Source organism: Trichosurus vulpecula, chromosome 3 (assembly GCF_011100635.1).
Source record: "Trichosurus vulpecula isolate mTriVul1 chromosome 3, mTriVul1.pri, whole genome shotgun sequence".
NCBI classification, from domain to species: domain Eukaryota; kingdom Metazoa; phylum Chordata; class Mammalia; order Diprotodontia; family Phalangeridae; genus Trichosurus; species Trichosurus vulpecula.
This window is the reverse complement of record NC_050575.1, coordinates 380,112,076-380,139,660: the sequence shown is the minus strand read 5'-3', so window position 1 is coordinate 380,139,660 and position 27,585 is coordinate 380,112,076. Positions and strand designations below refer to the sequence as shown.

General features: G+C 40.5%; 1 protein-coding gene across 2 annotated transcripts in view; it reads left to right on the top strand.

Annotated features, from left to right (window-relative positions):
* The window catches only part of RANBP10 (RAN binding protein 10), a 140,850-nt gene that overhangs the window by 80,559 nt on the left and 32,706 nt on the right, over positions 1-27,585 (top strand). For both annotated transcript variants that reach the window (XM_036748810.1, XM_036748809.1), the window contains exon 4: positions 19,209-19,376. In XM_036748810.1, the coding sequence (XP_036604705.1) occupies positions 19,209-19,376 (168 nt within the window). The remainder of the gene's footprint in view (positions 1-19,208; positions 19,377-27,585) is intronic.

The window sequence follows — 27,585 nt, the reverse complement described above, 5'->3', positions numbered from 1 at the left end:
GTGGGTGTAACTGAGTTCTTTTGGGAGTGGTGGACAGAGATGAGCAACAAGAGGATTAGCCTTCTTTGTTAGTCCATTGAAGGGTTGCTTCATTAGCTTCTTAGTGTCTTAGACCATGGAGACAGCTACAATCACTTTACCTCTCATACATAATTCTTATTTTGGAGAAATTTGAGAGAAAATGTCTAGGCCTCTGTCTTGTTGGTTGCATGACCCAGGAAACTCCACTTCCATTATTTATTGAAATCTGCTGTGTGGGAATACAAAAAAGTATTACAGTTCCTGACTTCTAGAAACTTAAAATCCAAATGTGGTGGCAATAGCTTAAAAACTTAAAAAATTAACAATAGAGTTAAATTATATATATGATATCACAAGAAAGTACGTGACCAATGGGGGCAGTTAGGGGGTGCAGTGGAGTTGAGCCTGAAGTCAGGAAGACCTGAATTCAGATCTGACCTCAAACACCAGCTGTGTGACCTTGGGCAAGTCACTTCACCTTTGCCTAGTTTGCTTCAGTTTCCTTAGCTGTAAAATGAGGATAATAACAGCACTTACCTCCCAAGATTATTGTGAAGATCAGTTGAGGCAATATTTGTAAAATACTTAACACAGTGCCTGGCACATATATACTAGGCACTACATAAATGTTTATCCCCTTTCCTTCATAATTACCAAGTGAATTTCAACTATAGACAGTAATTGATATGAATTCAGTTAACATAGAGATAACATTTGTTATTATTGAGATCATTAAAACTGGCAATGGGGAACCAACTTGGCCAGTCTCACTTCCCTTTGTATCAGTTTAAATAATTCTTCACAGGTTTTTCTGAAATCTTCCATTTTTTTTCTTATGATCATTTCCATTACATTCCCTAGTTGATGGGCACCCCTTTAGTTTCCAGTTCTTTGCAACTATAAAAAGATCTGCTGTAAATATTTTTGTACATATGGGTCTTTTTCTTCTTTCTTCTCTTTAGGGGTTTAGTAAATGGCATCTGTGAGTCAAAGGGTATGGACAAGTTTACTGATTCAGGGTCACTGTTCTAATTGCTTTCCAGAATGGCTAGAGCTAGACCAATGCACAGTTCCATCAACAGTGATTTACTGTACCTGTTTTCTGACAATTGTCATTTTCCTTTTTTGTCATCTTTGCCAGTCTGATGAGTGTGAGGTGGGATTTCAGGATTTCTTTTTTTTATCTCATTAGTGTTTTAGAATATTCTTTTACATGTTGGTTGATAGTATGTATTTCTTCCTTTCAGAATCATCTGTTCATATCTTTGGACCATTCATCTATTGGAGAGTGGCGCTTTTTTTTTTCAGGATCCAAATTTTCTCCCTCCCTCCCCTTCCCCTTCCTTGAGAAAGCAAGCAGTTTGATATAGACTGTAAATGTGCATTCATGAAAAACATTTCCATATTAGCCATGTTGCAAAAGAAAACAAGAATAATAAGGAAAATTTTAAAAGTATGCTTCAATCTTCAGACTCCATCATTTCTCTGAGGTGGATAGCATTTTCTTCATAAATTCTTCACAATTGTCTTGGATTGTTGTATTGCTGAGAATAGTGAAGTCTTTCTCAGTATTCTCACAATATTGCTGTAACTATGTATGATGTTCTTCTGGTTCTTCTCTAAGCATCAGTTCATGTAAGTCTTTTTCAGATTTTTCTGCAGACATCCTCCTCATCATTTCTTATGGCACAGTAGTATTCCATCACAGCCATATACCACAACTTGTTCAGCCATTGCGCAATGGATGGGTTTTTGTCACCACAGAAAGAACTGCTATAAATATTTTTGTGCATGTGGGTCCTTTTCCCTTTTTTATCATCTCTTTGGGATACAACACTAGTAGTGTTATTGCTGGGTCAGAGTATGGACAGTTTTATAGCCCTTTGGGTGTAGTTCCAAATTTTTTTTTCCCTGGGAATGGCATTGTTATAAATTTGAATCCATTTCTTATATAATTTGAATATGATACCTTTATCAGAAGCCCTTGCTGCAAAATTTTTTTCCTCAGTAAACCATTTTCCTTCTAGTTTAACTCCATTGGTTTTGTTTGTGTAAGAACTTTTAAATCTTGTATAATTAAAATTTCTGACCCCTTGTGCCCCTTGTCTGGTCATGAACTTCCCCTATCCATAATTGAGATGATATTTTCATTCTTGTTCCATTAACTTGATCATGTTATGAAATTTTATATCTAAGTTATTTATCCATTTGAAGTGTATCTTTGTATATTGTGTGAGATTTTGGTCTTTTCTAACATCTGACAGACTACTTTCCATTTCCCCAGCAGTTTTTGTCAAATAGTGAATCCTTCCCTCTGGAGTTGGGTCTTTGGGTTTTATCAAACACTTTGCTACTGTTTGTTTGCTTCTGTATGTTGTGTAAGCCTTTCTGTTCCATCAGTTATCCTCTCTGTTTCTTAGGACCAGTAATTTTGATGATTACTACTTTGTAGTGTAATTTGAGACCTGCCACTTCCAGTCTCCCTTCCCACCTGTTTTTTCATTATTTCTCTTGAGATTCGTTACCTCAGGTTCCTTCAGATGAATTTCATAGTTATTCTTCTAGCTCCTGTAGGAGTTTTTAACCTGAGTTCCATGAAATTGTTTTTAAATATATTTTGGTAACTGTATTTCAATATAATTAGTTTTCCTTTGTAATCCTATGTATTTTTTTTAACATATTATTTTGAAGAAGGGTCTGTAGGCTTCACCAGGCTCTTGAAGGGGATCCATGATGAAAAAAGGTTAAAAGATCTCTATTCTAGATCTTTAATCCTGTGGTAGCTGAGCTGTCTTCTCAGGCCACTCTGCTTGAGTGTTGTTGTCCCCCTCCGTCAGAGTCTCTGGTTCATGCGAAGTCACCTTCCTAAAAGGCTCGGTGGTGCAGTGGATTGAAGTCAAGAAGACCTTAGTTCAGATATGTCTGTAGACACTTACTAGCTAGCTGTATGCCCTAGGCAGATCTCTTAACTTCTGTTCGCTTCAGTTCCCTCATTGGGAATATGGGGGGTAGTAATTGCACCTGTTTCCCAGGGTGATTATTAGGATCCAATGAAGTAATAATTGCAAAGCGATTGCACAACATAGTAAGCGCTGCATTGATATTAGTTGTTGTTGTTGTTGTTGTTGTTATTTTCCCACTCCAGCAGGAGGTATCCAGCCTTTGAGTGACTGGAGCACACCCTACCTGTCAGGGCCATCAGTGGCACTACTTGGGCTTGGGATTTAATCTAGGGGATAAAATGGAATATTATTAAAAATAGGAAATCTCTGGTCTGCACCTAGCTCTCAAGCCCCACTCCAAGTTATTCTCAAGTTATGATTCTCTCCTAATCCATTGACTTTGGAAGCTTAACACATTTGATACATGTGATCACATACTTGGAATCAGAAACTCTTCCATGCTGCTGATCTCTGAAAATGTCATTTACTGGCTGATAGTCTGGAGTGCATTTGCAGCAGCAGCATTTGACCACCACTACATCCATAGCCCTGGCTGTTCCAAGGTAATTCATGGAAACCAGAGATTCTCCGGCAGATGCCTCTCACCTACAGATATCTATAGACAGCAGAAGAAATAAGAGGTGGCCAAACCTGCATGTCCTTCTGTTCTGTCTTGAGCTTCCCTAAGTCTTTCTACCCTGAAGGGCGCTGAGCTTCTTGTGTGTACTAGGATCATCAGAAGCTACTTCATCAGCCTCTCTCTTCTGGAATTATCATCCTGAGCCCGGAGGAAAATAATAATTTAGAGTATAAGAGTAGAAGGCACAAGTTACATTCAGTTCAATATTCTTTTTACTATAATAAAAATGCTACTACTAATTGATGTTTATGTCGGACTTTAACATTTGTAAACATTTTACAGTATTTCACTTGGGGTCAGGTGAAATGAAGTATTTGAGAATAACTTGTGTCAGTCTTGCTTACACCTATGCCTTAATAGATAATTAGGGATAATTTTTGAAATGTTGAGTGATTGAATTATTTGCCCAAGGTCACGCAGCTAGCAAACATTCAACCTAGGCCTTAAAAACAGGTCTTCCTGATGTTCTCCTCATCTATATTTTTACTAAACTCTAACTGAAATTTAGCATTTCCTTCAATTATTTACAAACATTATTCTGAGATGTTGTCTCGAGGTTTCAGCAGACCAGTGTGGTTCAGACTAACAATCTTAGATTTTAGAAGGGGAAACAAGGGGGCACAATTACTAAATTGTGGGTGGCATGATTCTCCACGAAACAGTGTCAGAATCTCTGTTGCTCACAATGAGCTGGGGCTGTGGAGAGACGAAGCTAGGTACAACAACAAAAGGATTTTTTAAAAAAGTAATATTAAGGGAAAGAGGATCAGTGAAGGGTTAGGACTATTGCTCAAAGTGAATATAACAACATGATAGAGAAAAGACAGAACTACTCAATTTATACTTTGTTTCTGCTTTCTCTGTGAAGGAAAATAATCTTTGGAAGTGATAGAACAAAAATGGCTAATAGAGAATCAAAACCCAGGATAAGTAAGGGAGTTAGCTTTGATTAATTCACCAAGCCGAAAGATTGATAGGTTAATTATGTCAAAACAAAAAACAAAAAAAGAACTTTTTTTTTTTTTAAAGAGAGATTGTGGAGAAAAGGACACAAGGTGCTGCATGGCCGCAAAGGGCACATTAGATCTTGATTTTCAGAGAAGGAAGAGCTTGTTGACGAGGTGCTAAGTCTGCTTGGTTTGGATTCTTAGCAGATGCTAGAGCATGTATCATTAAAGCCGTCATGAACATCCAGAAAAGGATGCATGGAGAGCACATTTGACTTTGTCAAGAGTTCATGCCTATGAGTACAGAATGTTACATACGTGTGAAACGTGTTCATTCTGGCCTGTGTTTTGACTTAATTGCTTTTCATGTTGCCAGGGAGAATTCATGGTGGGGGTGGGTGGGATAAATCTATCTAGAAGTGATTGTGATATACAAATAAAATGCATTCTATAAACTTAATAAAATCAAGAACAGGCTGTGCTTGTTAACTTCATTTTCTTTTGTGATAAGATTCTAAAGTGATTGATAAGGGATATGCTCAAGATGTCTGTCACCTATGTTTTTGTTTCATATGCTGTTCTTGTGGAAAAGATGGAGAAATGTGGGCTAAATGTTAGTTCAGTTAGGTGGAGTTAGAATTTGTTGAAGGTGTGTATCCAAAGAGTAATCATTATTGGTTAATGTTGAGTAAAAAGGAAGACACTGATGTATCACTTCAAAGATCTTTTGTGTTTGATTCATTTTACTATTTTCCAGTAGTAGAATCTGTTTGGTTTCAACTCCAGGCCCTGCCCTGGGGGTACCGCTTGGTGGGCAACCGCACCCCCCCCCCCCAGCTTCCTTTTGTGTTTTGTCTTCCTCCGTTGGATTGTAAGCTCCTTGAGGGCAGGGACTGTCTTTTTCTTTTGTTTCCTCAGGACTTAGCAGTGTATATAGGTATAGATACACTAGTAGGTATTTAATAAAAGTTCATTGAATTGAACTGGAGAAGAGGAAACCTGTGAGGTGAGGATGAGGGGAGGGGAAGGGTGTTGGTTTTCTTCAGGTATTTAAAGACTATTCTGTGAAAGAGGAGTTAGTCTTGTTTTGCTTAGTCCTAGAGCTTAGAACAAAGAGCAGCTAGTGGATGAACCAGAGACATGAGGCCTGATGTGAGGAAAGATCCCTGACAACAAGAACTGGTCACATTTGGGAGGTGCTACTTTGGAAGTGGCAAGGTCTCTTTCATTAAAGGTCCTCAAGAAAACACTAGGTGATAGCTTGTTGTGCACAGGGGCGAGGGCAGGGTCGGGGGAGGGGGGGGTGACCCTGGGCGTGTGTGGGGGTGGGGTGGCAGTGTTCCCGTACTGAGTATTCTGAGTCAAGGAGTAGCTGGATTCTATAGTTTCTGAAGCCCCTTCTACCTCTGAGATTGGGTGACTCCAAGCAGATTTGCTGAAAATTTGGATTATGGAATGTTGAAAATCCTGTGCTCTGCCCAATTTGGCTTCATAGAAATTAATGATATCAATAAAACCTCTCTGGCCCATTGCTGCTGTTCCAGCCTTTGAAAGAGGAAACTTTTATAGGGCTGTGGGGCTCATTTCCTGGAGAACATGAAAGCCCTTTGAGTTGGGCTTCAGGATCTACATGTATTTGTTTTGTTTCTGAGTCTGGATGGTTTGAAGCATTAACAGAAACTTTTCCCCCTTAGATAATCGTAATGATTGGAAAAAAAATTCCGTTAACCAACATAGGAATTCTCTTCATTCTTTGATATCTCCTTTAGTCCACAGTCGGATATACTGGGATTGGGGGAATCCCTTGTAGGGTGAGATGGAAAAGTCAGGAATGGAGCCCAAAGAAAAATGAGAAAGGATGATCCCAGGCTTGGAGTCATCAATCTGAGCAGGTGCTACAGGGACTGAGGGCTTGACTTCCAGCTCTGCCACTTCCTTCCCTGTATTGAATTGAGAAAATCACTTCTTTGGGCCATACTTCATTTTCTTCATTAGCATAAGGTGAGGGTTAGACTAGATAAGCCCTGTCTGCTCTAGATCCTGAGCTCTTATCATTGTAAAACCTTATTTCAGATTATTATCATCAAATTAACTAATCAGTGGATCTCATTTTCCTAATCTAAAAAAATGAGGAAGGGCAGCTTAGATGATCTCTGAGGGCCTTATAAAGCCCCCCCTCACTCAAATACAAGTCAACTGCAAGTCATGTCATTATTCCCTGATATCATAGTCCTCTTTGAGAAGGAAGGACAAACACAACAATAAATCTGTGACTCTGTTATCCAAACATTTGCTTTGGAAACCCCAGGTAAAGCCATTGAATCACATGCTGTCAAAGTTTTAAAAGGGATCTCAGAGATCATGTAGTTCAACTTTCTCATCTCTAAAGTTAGGAAGCTCAGCCTTGGTGAAGGAGGAGTGACTTGCTCGAGGTCACAGAGCACCTTAATGGCAGAGATGAAATGAGAACCAGTTTCTTTGGACTCCAGTTCATGGTCTTTTCCCTAGACCTCACAGCTGATTTTGCTCTTTTGACCTACCCAGAAGTGTGGTGAGCCCTAGCCATGTTGTGGGTATTTTGGTCTTTGGCCTCCTTTCCTGCTGTCAGACTAGCATCAATTCCCCCTGGTTTTCAGGAATCTGGCAGGCAGGAATGCTCTTCTCTCTCTGTTTTTGCAGCAAAAATATTTATGCTCTTTTCTTGACCTCATATGTTTTCTTATGATCATTAATGGAGACCATGAGACTAACCTATTTGATCCATAATTATCCCATCCATATTGCAAGGGTTTCCATGATCTGGAAAATCTGCATAAAATTTTTGGGCTCTCCCTTTGTACCAGAGAAGTCTGAATTATTATGGTATTAAAAAATAAAATAGGTTGATATCATATAATACTGTTCATATATTTTATGCATTTCTGAGTTTCTAAACTTTTTCTGGCCATTTGCTGGCCTTTGTGTGTTGTCTCTTGCTTCCACAAAACTCCTCAAAATTCCCATGTAATTTCTTATGCCCACCTGTGACATAGCAAAATCTCAGTGGGGAAAGTCATGATGTGGAAGGGAATAATCATACCTACCTGTTGCTAACTTCTCACCATCAGTGGGTCTTTTGCATACTAGGATGGTGCTCAGGCATAGGGTGACTAGCACAGGAAATCAGCAAGTCCAGAGTCAGACCTTTTTTGGTTTACATTTTATTGATAACTTTTTTTGTTTTTACACCTCAGTTGTTCCCATTATTCCTACTCACCATTTTATCTTTCTTCTTAATAACCCTCCAACAAAACAAAACAAAGCAAAACTGGTTGACACACAGGCATCATCTTGCAATGTGTTGTTGTTGTTGTTGTTTAATCCCCCTCTTCTCTATGAGGAGGAAGAAGGTATACTTTATCCTCTTCTGAGTAGGAATAGGAGTGTTCATTACAAGCAGTCAGACTTTAGTGTTGTTTTCACTCACATCGTCATAGCTATTATATATATATGTCCACTTCCATCAGAGATAACAAAATTCCTTAGTGCAGCCTGAATCAGATTAAAATGTAATTGGGAAATGTGTAACAAAATAAACAAGAATACAGTTCAACATAGATAATGTTACTGTGTGGTTTCTGAAGTCCGTATACAACCAGCAGGCTTATTTCTATTTTAATTTGACACCATTAATTTACATTATTGTAGCTGGTGTCTAGATTGTTCTCTTGGTTTCACTTCACTGTGCATCAGGTCATACAAAGTTTCATATAGCCATCAATCAGTCACCCAGCATTTGTGAGGCTCTGTTATAGTGCCCAGGACACAAGACAAAATGAAGCAGTCTCTGGCCTCGAGGAGCATACATTTTTTGGAGTAGACATGCATGTAAATAAGTATTAATGAACAAATGAATGAAGAGAAAAAGCATTTATTACATGGCTGCCATATGCCAGGCACAGGGTGTTCGTATACAAAAGCAAAGACAGGCCCTGCCTTTAAGGAGCTTATTTTTGTGGGGAGACAACACATATAGGAGGTTTGATGGCTAGAGAGGGCAGCTGGTCCAGAACTTGCTAGGGTTGGTTTGTAGGGCCAGAGGAGGCTGGATTGATGTACTCCTTCTAGAGGCAGTAGCAGAGGGGATCTGATCATGGTTCCAAGAGTGAAATACAGTTGCTATCCAGTGATAACTACTTAATTGGGTATGACTTGTGCTGGTTCTTAATGCACACCTCGCTGGGGGACATGAGACATCTTGCTCAGCTAGCATATTATGGATTCTGAGGCTTTTAGTTTTCTTGGACACATGTCAGCCACAGCTCTAATCACTTTCATCTTAGGTCAGTCATATCATAGAATATTAGTTCTAGGAGAATCCTTCAGCCAAGGAATACCAGAACAAAAAGTAAAGCAATTTGCCCATGGTGACAGAGCTTGTTAGTGACAGCGTTGGGACTGGAGTCAAGTCTACTGATTCCCTTCCAGTTCAGGGCTATTTTTACTAAATACTAAGTGCCCTTTGAGCCCTGTCATCCTAAGGACCTGCTCCCCTACATGTGTTAGTTTCCATCCCTAAGAAAAGGCTTCCTCACACCAAACACCACCCTTTCTCTGTCTTCTAAACAGCCTTTAACCTCAAGCGCTGCTTGTCCTGTGCAGCTTCCTTGCAAGCTCACATGGCCTACTGACACCTCAACAGAACCTGCAGACCATGTGTCTTAAGAGCCCAGGAAAGACAAAGGAACCAAACTTGTGGCCCAGTAACTTTGGAGGGCAGAAGTGAAGTGTCTTGAGAACTTTTTATGACTCATGGCTGACATCATTCCATTCAGAAAATGTACCTAGTAGAGGGTGGAAAAACACAACCTCTCAGTCCACCTGGCTGAGGAAAGACCCCTCCTCAGATACTTGGTGGGGTGTGTATGTGGAGAGAGTCAGCCTTAGGGAAATGAGGACTGAAAGCGGTCTGTTGGCCGCTCAGCTTAGGAAGCAGATTGTACCAGGGCAGACTCTTAAGCAATTAGCAGTTACCCTCTGAATTTCTGGAGTCCATACTTCCCTTATGTATATCAGTCTGTGATCTCATGGCCCACACCAATTCCCCAAACTGGAGCATCTGAAGGTGGAGTGTTGTAGCTGGGTAAGGAGGTTGGTATAGATGCGCGTTGCCCATGCCCAGGAATCAAAGAATCGCTCTAGACTTTGGAAAATATTCTTCCTATCCTCTAGTTCCTTCCCCATGTCCCTCCTTTTAACTATAAACCATGTCATACACTACAAAGGGCTGATTTCTCATTAGGAAACCAAAGTATCTGAAAACTCTGTAGCATTCTCTTCCTGTTAAGGACAGTAAGTAAGTTAGCTTAGAGAGGATACATGCTCACATTTTATTTACAAGCAAAAACTGTTTAGTGTTGAAAGCCAGCAGTGCTCTGAGACTGATCTGAAGAGTTTTCCCAGTTGTAGCCTTTGAAGTGGGTTTAAAGTTGCAATTCTGCATCCAAATGGATTCTTCTGAATGTTGGCAGTCAGTTGACAAACATTTATTAAAGCGTCTACTATGTGCCAGATTCTAAAATGCATAGGGCATAGAGGAAAAGGAGCCTAATAGATGCCTTACTGCCAGTGCTCCCTTCCCTGTCTTCACTTCTGTCTGGAAATCAACCCCCCATGCTCAGCCTCATCTATGAGGGAGGGAACTCAGAGTACCAGCTCTACCACAACCCTGGATCATGAGCTCAGTCCCTCCAGCCTCACACTCTCTACCTCTCTCCCTCTCTCCCCACCCTTACCTGCAGGAGGACTTTGCCCCTCACTGGCTTGGATGAGCAGAGAGTCACCAGTTAAAATCCCTCTGATGAGGTGGAGGACCACTAGGCTCCCTTACCATCTGCCTTGCTGCTAAGCCCTCTAGACCTCCGAGAATTTCCATCTGACCTGCCAATGTACTCTAAGGACTTGTTGACCTTTCCGCCTGTCCTGCAGCCAAAGCCACATATGTGTTGTATTCCTCAATTAGAATGTGAACTCAGAGCAGGAGATGCATCGCTTTTCTTTTTGGTGCATAATCGGTGCTGACATGCGCTTTTTCATTCATTCATACACCCGTATAAGTACATACATATACAAAGTAAATACAAGGCCATTTCTTTGGGTGAGGAGATACCAGCCGCTTTGGGGGTGTTGGGAAAGGCCTCGAGAGGTGGCACTTGAACTGAGCTACAGGGGAACACCTAATGAATACCTGGGGGCGTGGGTTACATGTGGGAAGCTCACCCGCTCTCTGTCATGGACTAACAGACAACATATTTCTGTACTACAACCATGGACCTCAAAACAAGCTGGGGAGCTCAATCGATAAACTGTCCTGGGACCACGATTGTCCAGACCTAATATTAAGCCATAAAAATACATGAGATTGGATTTTCAGTTTTTATTTGCCATCTTTGGTGAGTATCCTACTTGGCACTATACTATTTTTTTTTAAATTTTGTCCTAGAATGATTTCATTTGGAATGTAGTTTTCCCCATATTTAGGGGATCCTTTATACCATCTAGTCCGTAGGTCCCAACCAGGATTTGAGTTGCATAGGGCCTCAGGGAGTGCCCAGTGCCCGCATAGGTGTACCATCACATTTCTAAACAGTTCTAATTATGAGGGGTTCTTCCCTCATGTCCAGTCTAAGAGGTCTTCTTTGTAACTTGTTTATATTTACAGCTGCTTCTGGTTCTGCCCTTGGGTCCAAGTAGAACAAGTCTCTCTTTCACATGACAGCCCTTTAAATACTTGAAGACAGATCTAATTTCCCCATTGAGTCTTCCCCAGGTTAAACATAGCTAGTTCCTTTAACTTATTTTCATAGGACTTGGACTTAGTTGAGGCCCTGTGGCCTCAGGGTTACCTGCATTCTCTCCAGTTTATCAGTGAACTTCTTAAACTACAGTAGCGAGAACTGAACGCTGTATTCCAGGTGTGGGATAACCAGGGCCAAGGACAATGGAACTGTTGCTCCCTTAGTCCTTGAATTAAGTGCAGGGCTGTTTTTACTTCATTGTGTTGCCTAGACACTCTGCAGGGGCTCATTCAAAGGGATGCAGCCTAGCTGCCTCTCTTAATGCAGCTGTGCTTTCATCTGCTTTTTCAACTGCCGTATCACATTGAGCTTGTAGTCCACTAAAATTCCAAGATCTTCTTCAAATGAATTGCTGCCTAGCCATGCCTCCCCCTCCCAGCCCCATACTAATATCTTTATACCAGGATAATGTGTGATGACTCCAGGGAGAAGCAAGGAAATGGCTCAGCCTCAGTTACCCTTGTGTTCTCAGTTGTGGGAGTAGCCCCTCAGCTTCACAGCATTTCTTTTTCTCTTATCCCTGGGACTTGAGCCTTACCCTGTTCCCCCTAACCTTTGGCTCATAGCTTCATGAACTCCTTCCCCCAATCCCCGGTTCCTCCCTGCTTCAGTACGTGTCCCTGGCAGAGGCTGTTTACAAATCAGAACAGCCTGTCCCAGAGATGTTTCCCAGGGCTGGGTAATTCCTTACCGAGAACTCAGATCCCATAGCTTTACATTGAGGCAATGTTTGTACTTTTGGCTCTTGGGTCACTGCATGCATGCTTTGGGATGTGGATTGTGGGATCGACTGGAATTTCCCTGGCTGTTTCTTAGAGAAAGCTGCCTCCCTCTCTTCCAGGCAACCAGGCACCCTTCCCAAATGAAATGATCTAGAACAAAGGTTGGGGAGGTGTGGAGGCATAGGGACTTCATTTGGAGAGCTTTGTTTCTTTCCTGCAGAGTGAAGAGAGTGTGTAGGGAAGACCAAACCCTAGACGTGGCTCCTACAGGCTCCGGGACCTCTGACACCCATGGGCCACTGTTTCCCACCAGCTAAACAGTGATCCCAGCTCTGACAAGAGATTAGCTTTATTCAGGGTTCTTGTTTATCCTTCTACTATCCAGCCTTTTTTTTTTTTCCCCATTTCCTCTTAGAGGTCTAGACCAGAGCTTGTCAGGTAACCTTTTAATAGCCTTTGGCAAGACCCTGACCTCTTTTCTTCTGTCCTGACTGGGCTAGAGGTATGCAACATGAGGATACTAATCACCCACCATCAGTCACCATTTCATAAGGGCAGAGGAAAAATTGTTGGCCTCCAACTCACAGTCAGGGAGGGTAGTGCAACCCAGTCTGGGTAGACAGCTTACAGCCTCCCTATGTACTAAAGAAAATTGACTCATGAATCTTACTCATTTATCACTATTTTTATATTTATAAACTTAACATTCAGCAAATAGCAGCAAAGAAACCAAATATAGAGTTAATCACCAGATAAAACCCTCAAATTTAAACTATTACTATTTTGAATTTTTAAAATGAGTAAGTGGAAAAAACAAAAAATGAAACTGAATGGTCTGTAATAATAGTATCTAAAATTGCCCCCAGAGAACATGAAAAAATGCACTTCCTTCCCTTCTTGGACGAGATGGGGGACCATGGGTATGGAACATTGCATGTACATCAGACTTGGTGATGTGATGTTTAGGAAATACTTCGCATCCTTTTTTATTCTTTGTTACAGAGCATGACTCTAGGCAGTGGAAGAGGTTGGGAAATGGATGTGATATAAAAACAGATTATATCCATAAAAAATTTTAAAAGAAGAAAAATGAAATATAGAAAAACCTCTTGACACCCTGCCCTCTAGGTGTTCTCATGATGCTTGTATAGGTATAGCTCTGCCTCTAGGGAAGGCAGCCTGGTATCATGTATGTATGTAGTGCTGTACTTGGGAGTCAGGAAGGCCTGGTTCAGATCCTGCTTCCCACATTCTGACATATGGGTTAATCATTTAACCTGTCTGAGCCTCACTTTATGTTTAAAGTAACTACTCTACAGAGTTAGATTGAGGCTCGAATGTGACCATGTATTTAAAACACTTGCACTACTTCAATGTCAGCTATTCTTATTATTCCACTTAAGATAACACGGTGTACTGTATCTCTCCCCCCAGCAGAAGGAAAACTTCTTGAGAGCTGGGACTGTTTAATTTTCATCTCTTTATCTCCAGCACTGAGAAGCTTATTAGATGCCTTACACATAGTAAGCACTCATATGCTTGTTGAAATAATGCACATTTTCACATTAGAACAGTAACAGTATTTTTTCTCAATGTTCCCTTATAAATTTGTGTACTTTTAAAGATCTGTTGCTTTTGTTGCTATTTTTTTAACATTTTACTTTTCTTTTTTTAAATTTTATTTTTGGTTTTCAACATTCACTTCCATAAGATTATGAGTTCCAAATTTTCTCCCCATCTCTCCCTTACCCCTACCCCACAATGGTATGTAATATGTAAACAAGAATTAGAACCAATGGGAGAAACCAGGAGAAAGAAGCAATTTTAAAAAGAGAGCAAATAATATGTTGGCATATTTTTAAAAAATAAGGTTGTAGTCAGTATGCATACTTTCATCATTTAGTTGACCTTGCTTTGAATCATCTTGCATTGTACTTTAAATATTTCTTTCTGTTCTTCATATTTGTTGTTTTTAAATCATCTTTAGCACACATGCCTGGGGTTGCCAAATCCTGCCCTTGTCTATTAGCCCCTTGAAAACAGGTTGTGGGGACTCTTGCTTTTTTCTTTATACTCAGTGCTTAACAATGTTCAACATATAGTATTGACTTAATAAATGTTTTTGTCGTTTATTCATTCATGCCTAAAACAGAACTCACCTCCCCCTCAGCCCTGCCCCTTTCCTCATCTTCCCTGCCACTGTCTTTCCATTTGTACATGTTTACAGGCTTGGCTCATGGTCTTGCTGTGTTTCTACCACTATGATGTTTCTCATCTGTTCACTTTTCACCAGTTGTGTAGTTACAGCTTCAGTTCAGGCCCTCATCTGGACCATTGCAGTAGCCGAGTAATTGGCCTCCCAGCCTCCTTTCTCCCCCCACTCTAGCATTTTGTACGCAGCTGCCAAGGTGACCATATTATTTCTCAACTCAGTAAACTCCAGTGGCTCCCAATTGCCTTGAGGATAAAATACAAATTTCGTTTGGTGCCCTCCATAATTTGGCACCACTCTGCCCTTCTAGTCCCATTATACGCTCTTCCCCTTCCTGCCCTGTATATTCTAGTAGCCAAACTGGCTTCTGTTGTTCCTCACACGTAATGCTTCCTCTCCTATCTCTGTGCTTCTGACATTGGCCCTCTCCATGGCTGGAATGCAGTCTCTGCCTACCTCTGCCTTGTTGAATCCCTTTCTGCCTTCAAGACTCAGTTCAAAAACTCTTTTACATGAAGATTTCTTCATTCTCCCAGCACTGTCAGTGCCCTCTTCCTTTAAAATGACATGTATTTTGTGTTTATTCTGTATTTATGTATGTGGTTGTGGTCTTTTGATAGGAAATTTCTTAAGAACAGAGACTTGTTTTGTTTTTGTCTTTGTCTCTCCAGTGCTAGGATTTAGGTACTTAATAAATTCTCCTTGATTGATTATTAGGATCGCTGTATTTAGGGCTATAAAGAGCTTTAAAAGTCATCTAGTCCAACGTGAAAATATGTTTAACATGAATGTATATGTAGAGCTTATATCAGATTGTACCCCATTTTGGGGTGGGGAGACGGGAGGGAGGCGGAGAAAATTTTGAACTCAATATCTTATGGAAGTGAATGTTGAAAACTAAAAATAAATTAAATAATACTTTAAAAAATTAAAAAAATCCTTAGAACAGAAAAAAAGTCATCTAGTCTAACTCCTTAATTTTAGCCCTGAAAAGCAGGGTGGGACAGGTTTGAGCAGGGAGGAGAAGAGTAAAGGGGGTACCCAGAATCAGCTTGGCTAGGGCAAAGGAAAGAACAGCAAAGTGACAGGACCTCAGTTTCCCTTCTGTAAAAGAGAAGGTCCAGAGGTCATTGGCTTGTGTGCCAAGGTTAGACCCAAACTTAAACTCAGAGGTCTTGGGCTGGTAATCCCTTTGCAGAAATTGTTGGCTTTTTGTGCCCTCAGGAGGAAATTGGGTTCTAACTTTTTCTTCCCCTCCTAGTTTACAAATTCACCCCCAAGTTTGATCTTTTTTGTTTGCTTCTTGCTTTAAACCTTCCTGAAAACTGTCATCTGAATACTTGCATTCTTAAAGAGGTAACTATAACTAACCCCACTCCTTTTTACATTCATCAGCTAGGTTAACAGTGTAAGGGTAAAAGAAATGAGTTCTTTCTTATCCTGGGTGACTTTTCTCTTTAAAGCCTTTCACAGCTGATGAGCTCATAGATCTGGAACTGGCAGAGACCTTAGAGGACATCTAATTCAGTCCCCACATCTCATGGATGGGGAAGTGGAGGCCCAGAGAGACTCAGTGACTTTGCCCAGGCCACAGGCGGGAAGTAGGAAAGCCAGCACTGGAAGCCAGATTCTTTGGCTCTGCCTAGTTCATAGTTGTTTGCATGTTGTATCCCCCATCAGCTCCTTGAAAGCAGAGACCGTCTTTGGCTTTTCTTTTTTATCCTCAGTGCTTGGCATGTAGTTGACTCTTCAGTTCTTGTTTGACTGACAGCCTTTTACTCTTCCCACATCTTGAGCCCCGCCCCCCCCAGCCTTTCTTTGTAACAAAAAAGTATAGCCAGCCCCATGGCCCCAGCTGACGGCACAGGCCTCATTCCACACCTGGAGTCCACCATTCCTGCCAAAGAGTGGGAAGGTGGATTTCACCTTCAATCAGTTGCAGTCAAGATGCCTTCATTGTTGTTTTCCCTTACATTTTTGAGATTATTGTGTAAATTCTTTTCTTGGTTTGGCTTATTTCACTCTGTACCAGTATGAACAAGTGGGAAGTGACTTTTCAAAGGCCACACAGGGAATACCAGATGATCTTCAAGGTCTCTTCCAATTCTAGCATTTTATATAACTAAAACTTCTGTTTTCATAAACCCAGGGCCTGGTAAAGGCCATTTGACCATAAACAGATGGTGAAAATTCTCTGTGAAATTAAAAAAGAAATAGCCACATTTTGCATTTTATTTCACATGGAATTAATTATAGAAACTGTTAATTTGCCTTAATTGACATCTAGTATCTTATTCCCTGGCGTGTTCTCCCCCTAATTAGTATTACTTGAATTCTAGGGAGGAGGATTATGTACTTCTTCCTTCCTTGGTCTGGACCCTAATATAAATAAATGACATGAGATGTGGAAGCAGGAATTTGACCCTTCCAGAAAACATTGCTTTGGAGGAAATAGAAGCTTTTCTCTGTAGATGGCTTGTGTACAACGTCATTGATTTAGATTTGGATGGAGCCTCAGATGTCGTCCTGTCCCAACACTTTGATTTTACAGGTGAGAAAACTGACTTTGCTAGGCTAAGTAACTTGTGCAGGGTTACCTAGTCAGTGTGTGACAAAGTCAGGATTTGAACCCATGGCCTCTAACCCCTAATATAGTACTCTTTAATTTAATTGTTCATGTTTGATTTAGAGAAGGAGACTCTTGAGTAGAGAAGTTTGGTGGGAGAGCCATCCTATAGTTCTGTCTTCTTCCTGCCTGAACTTCCAGCAGCTTTTCTAATACCCATCCCAGCAATGTGTAAGGAGCTTCAGCATTCACTGTTTATTGGGAACCAGGAGTTATACATACTATAGGACAACAAAAGAGGAGATTGTAGTGCCTCCCTCTTTGTTTCATTTTTATATCTTCGTTTCTTCAAGGAGCTGTGGTTTTATTGGTGTAGGTGTTACTTTTTCTACACAAGTTCATTGTGACTGAGTAGGAGGTTTTCAAGAGTTGTTATGGCCAGAAAAATGAATCATCCCGTGGTCAGACTGGGGATGAATTGCCTCCAACTTAGTGAGTCCTGTCCTCAAACAATAGACATAAAATCTGTCTCTGGGCTTGTACTGAGGAATCAGCCAAAAATACTACATTGTCACATAGTACTCATCACCTTGTTGACTCAAAACACTTAGAGTGGTTTCCTTTGCCCATAGAACAAAAACCGTGGCATTTGGGGTGCTCCATCTAATTGTTAAAACCTTATGTCCTATGTCTCCCCAAGAAACTCAACTCTAACAAAACTAGTCTCTTCACTCTTAAAATATGCCATTTAAATTCCCATCTCTGTGCCTCCTCTCCCCCTCCCATCAATGACCGTCTTTGTTTTTATGTTGTTCAGTCATTTCAGTTGTGCCCAACTCTTCATGACCCCATTTGGGGTTTTCTTGGCAAAGATATTTTGCCATTTCCTTTTACAGATCATTTTGCAGATGAGGAAACTGAGGCAAACAGGATTAAGTGACTTGCCCAAGGTCACATGGCTAGTAAGTGTCTGAGGCCAGATTTGAACTCAGGAAAATGAGTCTTCTGGCTTCAGGCCTGGCCCTCTATCCATTGTGCCACCTAGCAACCCTCTTTGCTTATTTATTTTTCACTTAATCTTCAAGATCCAGCTGATTTTCCTACCTCTTACCTAGTCAATTCAATCTGCATTAAGTTCTTTTCACAACCTTTATTTGTGTCTTTCATTTGGCACTTAACATACAGCCTTTTTTTTTTCCAGATAGCCCTGTCTCCCAACTAGATAGGGAGCAGAGACTTTAATTTCTTTCTCTACCTAAAACTTAGCATCATGCTTGACATGCACTCAACAGAGACCCCTTGCCAGTGGATATGTGCTGCCATGAGCAGATTCTGTGGTTCATCTGTAGCTGATGATGGGTGTTGTGGGAGTGCCACCAAAGCAGCTGTGGTGTAGTAGAGAGGATGCAGGATTGAGAGTCAGAAGACCTTAGCTGGAATCCTACCATGGTCACTCAGTGGCAATGTCACCTCTGGGATATTGGGAAAGTCAAGTAACTTCTGTGAGCACTAGTTTACTTATCTTTAAAATGAAGTAGTACTATATGATCTATAGAGTTCCTTCCATCTCTGAGTCTTATAGTCCTGTTTCTACCTCAGCACTGACAAACTAAATCCCAAACTCCTTTGTCTGGCATTCAAGACCTAGAATAGATTGTCTCTGACATTTGTTGTTTTTGTTTTGTTGTGTTTTTTTTTTAATCCAGCCATCTCATCTATTATAGCCTGAGTGATCTAGTTATTATCCCCTATTCTTATTTTTACACCTATTTCTTTGCTCATGTGGTTTCTTTAATCTACAGTTCCTTTCTTTGCTCCTCATTCTTCAAGACTGAACTCCAGCACCCATGTCTGTTAAGCCTTCCCCAATTATTCCAGCCCACATTGGTCTCACCTTCTCTGAGTTTGAATATCACTCACTTTGTCATTTAATTACATATTGCCTTGTGTTATTCCTTAACTATTTGTGTGTGTGTGTGTGTGTGTGTGTGATGTCAGTTAAACAAAACTTTTTGGAGGACATAAACTAGGCTTCATTTGTATCTCCTGACTCCACTCCCAGTGTGTAGTGTAGTACTATACCTAGTAGGTGTTCATTAAAATCCGTTTGGGGTCATGAAATGAACCGTGGATCCCTGTGATGAGGCACACAGAATGGTAGGTTTGGAAAGAAAAGGAAGCCCAAGCACCTGTGTGATAGCTTTAAGCAATTGAGTTGCTTTCTCAGAATGGCTATTTCTCTGTAGCTTTCCTCCGGTGCTTCTTGGACTCCACTTCTCTCTCCTTGTTCCTTTACTCAGTTGATATTCTTTGCTCCCACAGGTTGGGACAAGCATTCATATGGTTATCATGGTGACGATGGACATTCATTCTGTTCTTCTGGAACTGGGCAACCTTACGGCCCCACCTTTACTACTGGAGATGTGATTGGCTGCTGCGTCAACCTCATCAACAATACTTGCTTCTATACAAAGAATGGACACAGCTTAGGTAAGTGAATGATGGACATTGGGTAAGGGCCGCTGTTCCTGGCCTCAGACTTGGACTGAGATTTCACACCCCACCTGATTGGTGGCAACAGGACTCCTTGTTGGGATAGCATGGGAATACTGTGTTAGGCACCACATCTTCCCCTTTTTCTCCCTTTTATTCATCTGTTTGTAATATTCATTTTTCTAAGTTTTGAGTTCCAAATTCTCTTCCTCCTTCCAGCCCCCCTCCCTTACCTATTGAGAAAGCAGGCAACATGATACATCCATCTTCTATGTAAAGTAATGCAAAATACAGTCTAGACATATTATACCCCCCTTTCCCTGCAGAAAAAGGCAAGTGAAAAAAATGTTTATTCTGCACTCAGAGTTCATCACTTCTCTCTCTGGAAGTGGATAGCATTTTTCATTGTGAGTCCTTTAAAATTGTCATGGATCATTGTGTTGATTAGAGTAGTAGCTCCCTCCTTTAGCTCCCTCCTTAGCTACAGAGTAGCTAAATCTCACAGATGATCATTGTTGCAAATTTGCTGTTACTATGTACAGTGTTCTCCTGGTTCTGCTCATTTCACTTTACATCAGTTCATATAAGTCTTTCCAGGTTTTTCTGAAACCATCTGCTCATTATTTCTTTTTTTAAAAAATATAATTAATTTATTTTTAGTTTTTATCATTCACTTTCATAAGATTTTGAGTTTTAAATTTTCTCTCCTTCCCTCTTCTCCCCCACTCACCAAGATGGCATGCAATCTGATATAGTCTCTACTTATACATTCATATTAAACATATTTTCACATTAGTCATGATGTAAAGAAGAATTAGAACTAATGGGAGGAACCATGAGAAAGAAGAAACCAAATAAAACAACAGAAGAAAAAGAGAACAAAATATTGTGCTTCCATCTGCATTCAGACTCCATAGTTATTTCTCTGCATGTGGATAGCATTTTCCATCATGAGTCTTTTAGAGTTGTCTTAGATCTTTGCATTGCTGAGAAGAGCTAAGTCTATTAAAGTCAGTCATCGAACAGTGTGGCTGTTACTCTGTACAGTGTTCTCTTGGTTCTGCTCACTTCATTCAGCATCAGTTCATATAAGTCTTTCCAGGTTTTTCTGAAGTCTGTCTGTTAATCATTTCTTGTAGCACAATAGTATTCCATTACATTCACATACCACAACTTGTTCAGCCATTCTCCAGTTGATGGGCATCCCCTCAATTTCCAGTTCTTTGCCACCACAAAAAGCTGCTTATTATTTCTTTTAGCACAGTAGTCTTACTTCACAATCATAGGCCACAACTTGTTTAGCCATTCCCCAGTGTTGGGCATCCCCTCAGTTTTCAGTTCTTTGTCACCACAAAAAGTGTTGCTATAAATATTTTTGTAAATATAGGTCCTTTTCCATTTAAAAAAAATCTTTGGGATACAGTAGTGGTATTCCTGGGTCAAAGGGTGTGTATACTTTTATAGCCCTTTGAGCATCACTTCAGATTGTTTTCCAGGATGGCTAAACCAGTTCACAGCTCCACAAATAGTGCATCAATATCTCTATTTTTCCATAGCCTCTCCAGCATTTATCATTTTCTTTTTCTGTCACATTAGTCAATCTGATAGGTGTAAGGTGGTACCTCAGAGCTGTTTTAATATTTGCATTTCTCTAATCAATAGTGATTTAGAGCATTTTTTCTTTTAACCATTAATAGCTCTGATTTTTTCTTTGAAAACTGCCTGTTCATATCCTTTGGCCATTTGCAATACTTAGAAGGACACAGACTTATTTAATAAAAACAAATTATTTCCTAAAAATAAAAGCAGTCCAGTATTGGAATTCACTGTTTTACAGAGCAGTGAGGTCCGCGTCACAAAGTGTTAGGGTAGAAGCTGCCATCATCATCTTCCTGGGATACACTGAAGGGAGTCTTTTGATCTTACTGCTTTTTTGCATTGATAGGGACACTTGACCAGATAACCTTTGAAGTGCTCCCTATTTTACTCGTACTAATTATTGACCCTTCTGTGCGTGGCCCCCCTACTTTTTTCACTCTTCAGGGAAAAAAACTTCCAGGCTGGAACCTTAGGCTGCTTCTCCAGCTACTGCTAGAGTGTATATTTGTAGGCACTGCTTCAGCCCTCTTGCTGAGACTACAAGGAGAGGTAACTGTAAGGAAGAAACCATTTCTGTGGAGTAATCAAGGCCATTAATATCAGTGTCTTCTCATGAAAAATAAATCCACAGAATAGAAAGGACCTGGGCAAAGCATGCACCTTCTTCCTTGAATTAATATGTTCTACATGCCTGGATAATCCCTGCCATTATCAGGATATGTCCTGTTTCACTGTTCACAAGAAGATGGGAGTAAGCTAGCTGGGTATTGGTAAATTTGGCTTCAAACAGGTAGTCATTAAAGTCAAAAAATTCTCCGGCTTAACTGTAATTCTGGAGTACTGATGATAAAGAATGCTTCCCACCTTCTAACAGAGAGATGTGTAATGGACTCAAGATGTCAAATGAAGCATACATTTTTGGACATGATTATTGTGAGAATTTGTTTTGTTTGACTGTGCATATCTGTTACAAGGGGTTTTTTTTTCCAAGTAGAAGGAAAAATGGGAAGGAGACTGAACCTAGGAATAGGCTTCCCTGCCACTACCACTACCACACCACCCCAACAATGCAAAGAAAACAGAAGGAAGGCCAGAAGGAGTAACAGACAAAGAAGGAGAACTTTGAAAATTATGTATTGAATTTATTTTATGCTTTTAAAAAGCAAGTCCTACATAGTAGAGATTCAAAGTTTCATATACATTCCTCTTCTGTAATGTATAAAAAATGCTCATTTTATTTGGTGTTAAGCTTAGAATAAAAAAAGAAAAGCTAAAGACTGGAGAAAGCATCCCTGAGAAGATAGCTTGGTATAGTTATCATATTAAAACATGTCTCCATTTTTCCTCCTTCCTCCCCACCCCAAGATGTCATCACTACTGCCTTTCAGGCCATTTTCTCCCATTTGAAAGCCACTTACTATTCCTTATGGAGAAGAGCCTCCAAGACTCAGTTGTTGAGTCTTTTCTATATCAGACCACTGCAGATACTGACCTGAGTGGCTTCCTGCAGGACCCAGCATCATTCTGGCTGGGGCCTCTTGCAGACGTCAGTGAATAAGCTGGGCTGTCCTTCGCCTGCTTATTTCTTTCTCAAAGCTAACCAATGGCCTGAGCAATGATGGCTTTGAAAAGTTTCAGCCTCAGTCTCCCTTCAAGTGTCTCTGATTAGGGATCTAAGCTTGAAAGGGAGCCCATTAATATGAGGCCTAGTCTATGATTAGGAAGGGGGGTAACCAACACTGCCCCGCCTTCATCCCTGGTCACTCTGAGGTTTTAGAACATTTTAACGCTTGAATGTCTCTCGTTGATAAGTTAGGTCTTTGCTGGGGATAGATGGGATTTCCAAGTAGTTGTTGAGTTGCTGGTAGAGAGGAATTAAATGCCTTACTTGTCAGTGGCAAAGCAGACCATAAGGAACATGAATATTTACACATTTGGGGAAGGCCAGGTTAAGGAGCATGATTGTAAAAATAGAGATTACTAAGCCCTGACCCATTCTCAGTTTCCCAGACTTGGCGGCCTCCAACCTTAAACGTTAATGTATTTATCATTAGGTCTCCAGATTCTCAGTTATCTGTCTCACTGATTTTCGAGGTTTTTTCCCTCCCTGACATTTAGGCAAAAAGTACAATCAGAAATTTCCACAACGATTAGAAGCCATGTTGTGCTCTTCATGGCAATGCCAGGCTGGCTTACCTCCTTTGAGCTTATAGATTGATCTGCTCCTTGCCTTTATAAACACCTAGTATCATAGGCCTTATCACTCTGAGCTTCTTCCTGCTCCTGACTATACCCTGTAGCACTTCTGGGTGTTTGGCCAGGTTTTGTGTTTATTTTCCAGTCCTGCATTTGCACTGAGAGAGTATTTCACAGATCAACCAGCCTTGGAGGAGTCTTCCTTCCCTTGTAGCCTGAGGGGAGGGTCTCTCTGAAGCTAAGGGTTTCCAAAGTAGTCCCTTGGGAACCTGTATAAGACCTATCTGTAGAGCAGTGGAGGCTGTATGGTTTCTGTCTCAGACCAAAAGTCATAATAAATCTTAGAGTTCAGAGTCGAATTACAGATTATCAAGAGTTGGAAGGAACCCCAAAGGCCAGCCAGTTCATAACTGAGCAGGAATAACCAGCAAGTGAGGTCTTGCTCTCCTCCACCTCTGGGGGCAATCTAAATAGCTCTCAATTCAAGAAGCTTTTTCTGACATCAACCCCAGCTTTGCCTCTTCACAGCTTCCACCTATTGCTCTAAAAGAAACTGTAGAAGTAAAGTTGTAGAAAAAAGGTCACAAAACTTGCTTCCCCCAAATCCTTATCAAAAAATAGCTGTAGAAGCACCACAAAGCAGCAAAGCCATCTGAAAACTTCTGAAAATTCAAAGAAATAAGCAAACTGAAGAAGCATTTCAACACAATGAAAATAATATCATGAAATAAAAACACCACTACTTGTATACCTTTGACCCAGCAATCCCATTGTAGGTCTATGCTCCAAAGTGATCAGATAAAGAGGAGGAGGACCTATATGTAAAAAATATTTCTAGCACTTCTTTTTGTGATGACAACAGGGAACTAAGAAAGTGCCTGCCCACTGGGGAATGGCAGAACAAAGGATGGCATATAGAGTGGAATGCTCTTCCCCCATAAGGAATGATGACAGGGATAGTTTTTCCAGGAAGACTTGTATGAGCTGGTGTTGAATGAAGTAAGCAGAACCGGAGCAGAGATTGTAGAGCTTTCAGAATCTTAAAAACTCTCAGCGACATAATGAGCATTCACAGTTCCAGAGGACTGAGGACAAGCATACTGCCCTCCTAATGACAGAGGGGGGATGGACTCGGGGTGCAGGAGACATACATTTTTGAACACGACCAGTGTGGGATTTGGTATTGCTTAACTGCATATTTGTTAGGAAGATTTGCTTCTCTTTTAAATTTGGGTGCCAGACAGGGATAGGGACAATGTTCTCTGCCGGCCCACCCACAGACACACATACATACACACAAAGACCAGAAAGAATCACAGGTGAACAGGAGAGCTCTGACAGTTATATGGTAAAGTTATTATATGCTTAAAAAAATAAGCTCCTTTTTATAGATAGTTTCATGTGCAATCTCAGACTACATTATATATAAGAATGCTAATTTTACTTGGAGTTTGTCAAGTTCTGAATTTAAAAACGAAAACAAAAAGAAATTGGGAAAAGCAATAGTTAATATTGTAGCTATCACCCAGTTTGACACCCTCACTTTGCGTGTGAGAGAATAAATGTCCAGAGAAGAAGATGACTTCTGTCTATCTTACCCACTCAGGCATCTTACAGCATTAAAACCGGTGAAGAAAACAACAGACTTGCAGCAGTGTGTTGTTGTGGACAATGCACCTGGCTGGGTGCCAGGAAGCCTGAGTCTGAGCTCTGTGTCTGCTACTACCTGTGTGATCTTGCCTCATGGGGCCTCAGCTCTCTGATCTCTGAAGTGAGCTTTGGTCACTGTGATCTCTAAGTACCTTCCTTCCAGCTCTGCAATTCTGAAATATCACAAAACCAATCCTCCTCTCTCATTCCCACTTCCACCACCAGGTCCTTACCTTGGCTGCTTCAGTGAGCTCTTGTGAGGCGTTCCTTCCTCTCCACTCTCCTTTGTCACATCTGTCTGTCTCCACACATATCTGATCATGGCTCTCTTGTCTAAAACTCTTCAAAGGCTCCCTGACACATATTGAATAACTGTCCAATTCTTTGTTTGATCATTTATGCCCTCCACGTACTTACCCTACCTTTACAACATTATCTTATGCTATTTCTTTTTTTTTCTTTTTTAAAATTATTTTTAGTTTTCAGCATTCATTTTTATAAGATTTTGAGTTCCAACCCCCCTCCCCCCCACCAAGATGACATGCAATCTGATATAGGCTGCACATATACATCCTATTAAACGTATTTCCACATTAGTCACGTTGTGAATTTTTTTTGTTTGTTTTGTTTTGGGCAGGGCAATTGGGGTTAAGTGACTTGCCCAAGGTCACACAGCTAGTACATGTGTCAAGTGTCTGAGGTCGGATTTGAACTCAGGTCCTCCTGACTCCAGGGCTGGTGCTCTACTCACTGTGCCACCTAGCTGCCCCGATGTTGTGAATTTTATGCTATTTCTTTAGCCAAATTGTATTATTTACCGTCTTCCGTACATTTGCAGCTAGGTGGCTCATAGAACATTGGGACTGGAGTCAGGAAGACCTAAATTCAAATCCCACTTCAGACATTTAGTGGCTATGGAAAAGTCATTTAACCTCTGTTTGCCTCATTTTCCTCAACTGTAAAATGGGGATAATAATAACACCTGCTTCTCAGGATTGTGGTGAGGAACAAATGAGATAATATTTGCAAAGCACTTAGCACAGTGCCTGGCGCATCATGGGCACTTAATAAATGCTTGTTCCCTTTCCTCCTCCTCATTCCCCTGTGTTTTCCTGACTTTATTCTTAATGTCTAGAATATCTTTTTTTTTTGAATAACTAATTTTTTGTTAATTAATTTTTAGTTTTAGTTTGCAACATTCAGCTCCTCAAGTTTTTGAGTTTCAAATTTTCTCCCCCTCCTCCTCCCCGACCCGCACCCGAGACAGCATGGAATCCGATATAGGTTCTACATATACCTTCACACTAAATATATTTTCATAATAGTCAAGTTGTAAAGAAGAACTATAACCAATGGAATGAACTCTAAGAAAGAAGAAACAAAATAGAAACAAAAACAAACAAACAAAAAGATAGAGCAAATAGTTTGCTTCAATTTGCATTCAGGCTCTGTACTTCTTTTTTTTTTTATTTAATATTCTTAGTTTTCAGCATTGATTTCCACAAGATTTTGAGTTACAATTTTTCTCCCCATTTGTACCATCCCCCCGCCCCTCCAAGATGGCATATATTCTGATTGCCCCATTCCCCAGTCAGCCCTCCCTTCTGTCACCCCACTTCCCTCCATCCCCTTTCCCCTTACTTTCTTGTAGGGCAAGATAGAATTCTATGCCCCTTTGCCTGTATATCTTATTTCCCAGTTGCATGCAAAAACAACTTTTTTCTTTTGAACATCTGCTTTTAAAACTTTGAGTTCCAAATTCTCTCCCCTCTTCCCTCCCTACCCACCCTCCCTAAGAAGGCAAACAATTCAGCATAGGCCACACATGTATCATTATGCAAAACCCTTCCACAATACTCGTCTTGTGAAAGACTAACTGTATTTTGCTCCCTCCTATCCTGTACCCCTTTATTCAGTTTTCTCCCTTGACACTGTCCCTTTTCAAAAGTATTTGCTTCTGATTATCTCCTCCCTCCTCTTTTATCTCCTTCCTCCTTCTTTCCTGTGGGGTAAGATACCCAATTGAGTGTGTATCTTATTCCTTCTTCAAGTCAAATCCGATGAGAGCAAGATTCACTCATCCCCCCTCACCTGTCCCCTCTTCCCTTTCAACGAACTGCTTTTTCTTGCCACTTTTATGTGAGATAATTTACCCCATTCTATCTCTCCCTTTCTCCCTCTCTCATCCCTTAATTTGGTTTTTTTTTTAATCATCCCTTCATATTCAACTCACCTTGTGTCCTCTGTCTATATATCTATATCTATATATCTATATCTATATATCTATCTATATATATATGTGTGTGTGTGTGTGTGTGTGTGTATATTCAGCTACCCTAATACTGAGAAAAGGTCTCATGAATTACACACATCATCTTTTCATGTAGGAATGTAAATAAAACAGTTCAACTTTATTAAGTCCCTATTGAAAGTTCATATTTTGCCTTAGAGCGTTATACTTGGTTTTGCTGGGTAGGTGATTCTTGGTTTTAATCCTAACTCCTTTGACCTCCGGAATATCATATTCCAAGCCCTTTGATCCCTTAATGTAGAAGCTGCTAGATCTTGTGTTATTCTGATTTCCACAATACTCACATTGTTTCTTTCTGGCTGCTTGCAGTATTTTCCCCTTGATCTGGGAGCTCTGGAATTTGCCGACAATATTCCTAGGGTTTTTCTTTTTGGGATCTTTTTCAGGAGGCAGTCAGTGGATTCTTTCAATTTCTACTTTACCCTCTGGCTCTAGAATATCAGGGCAGTT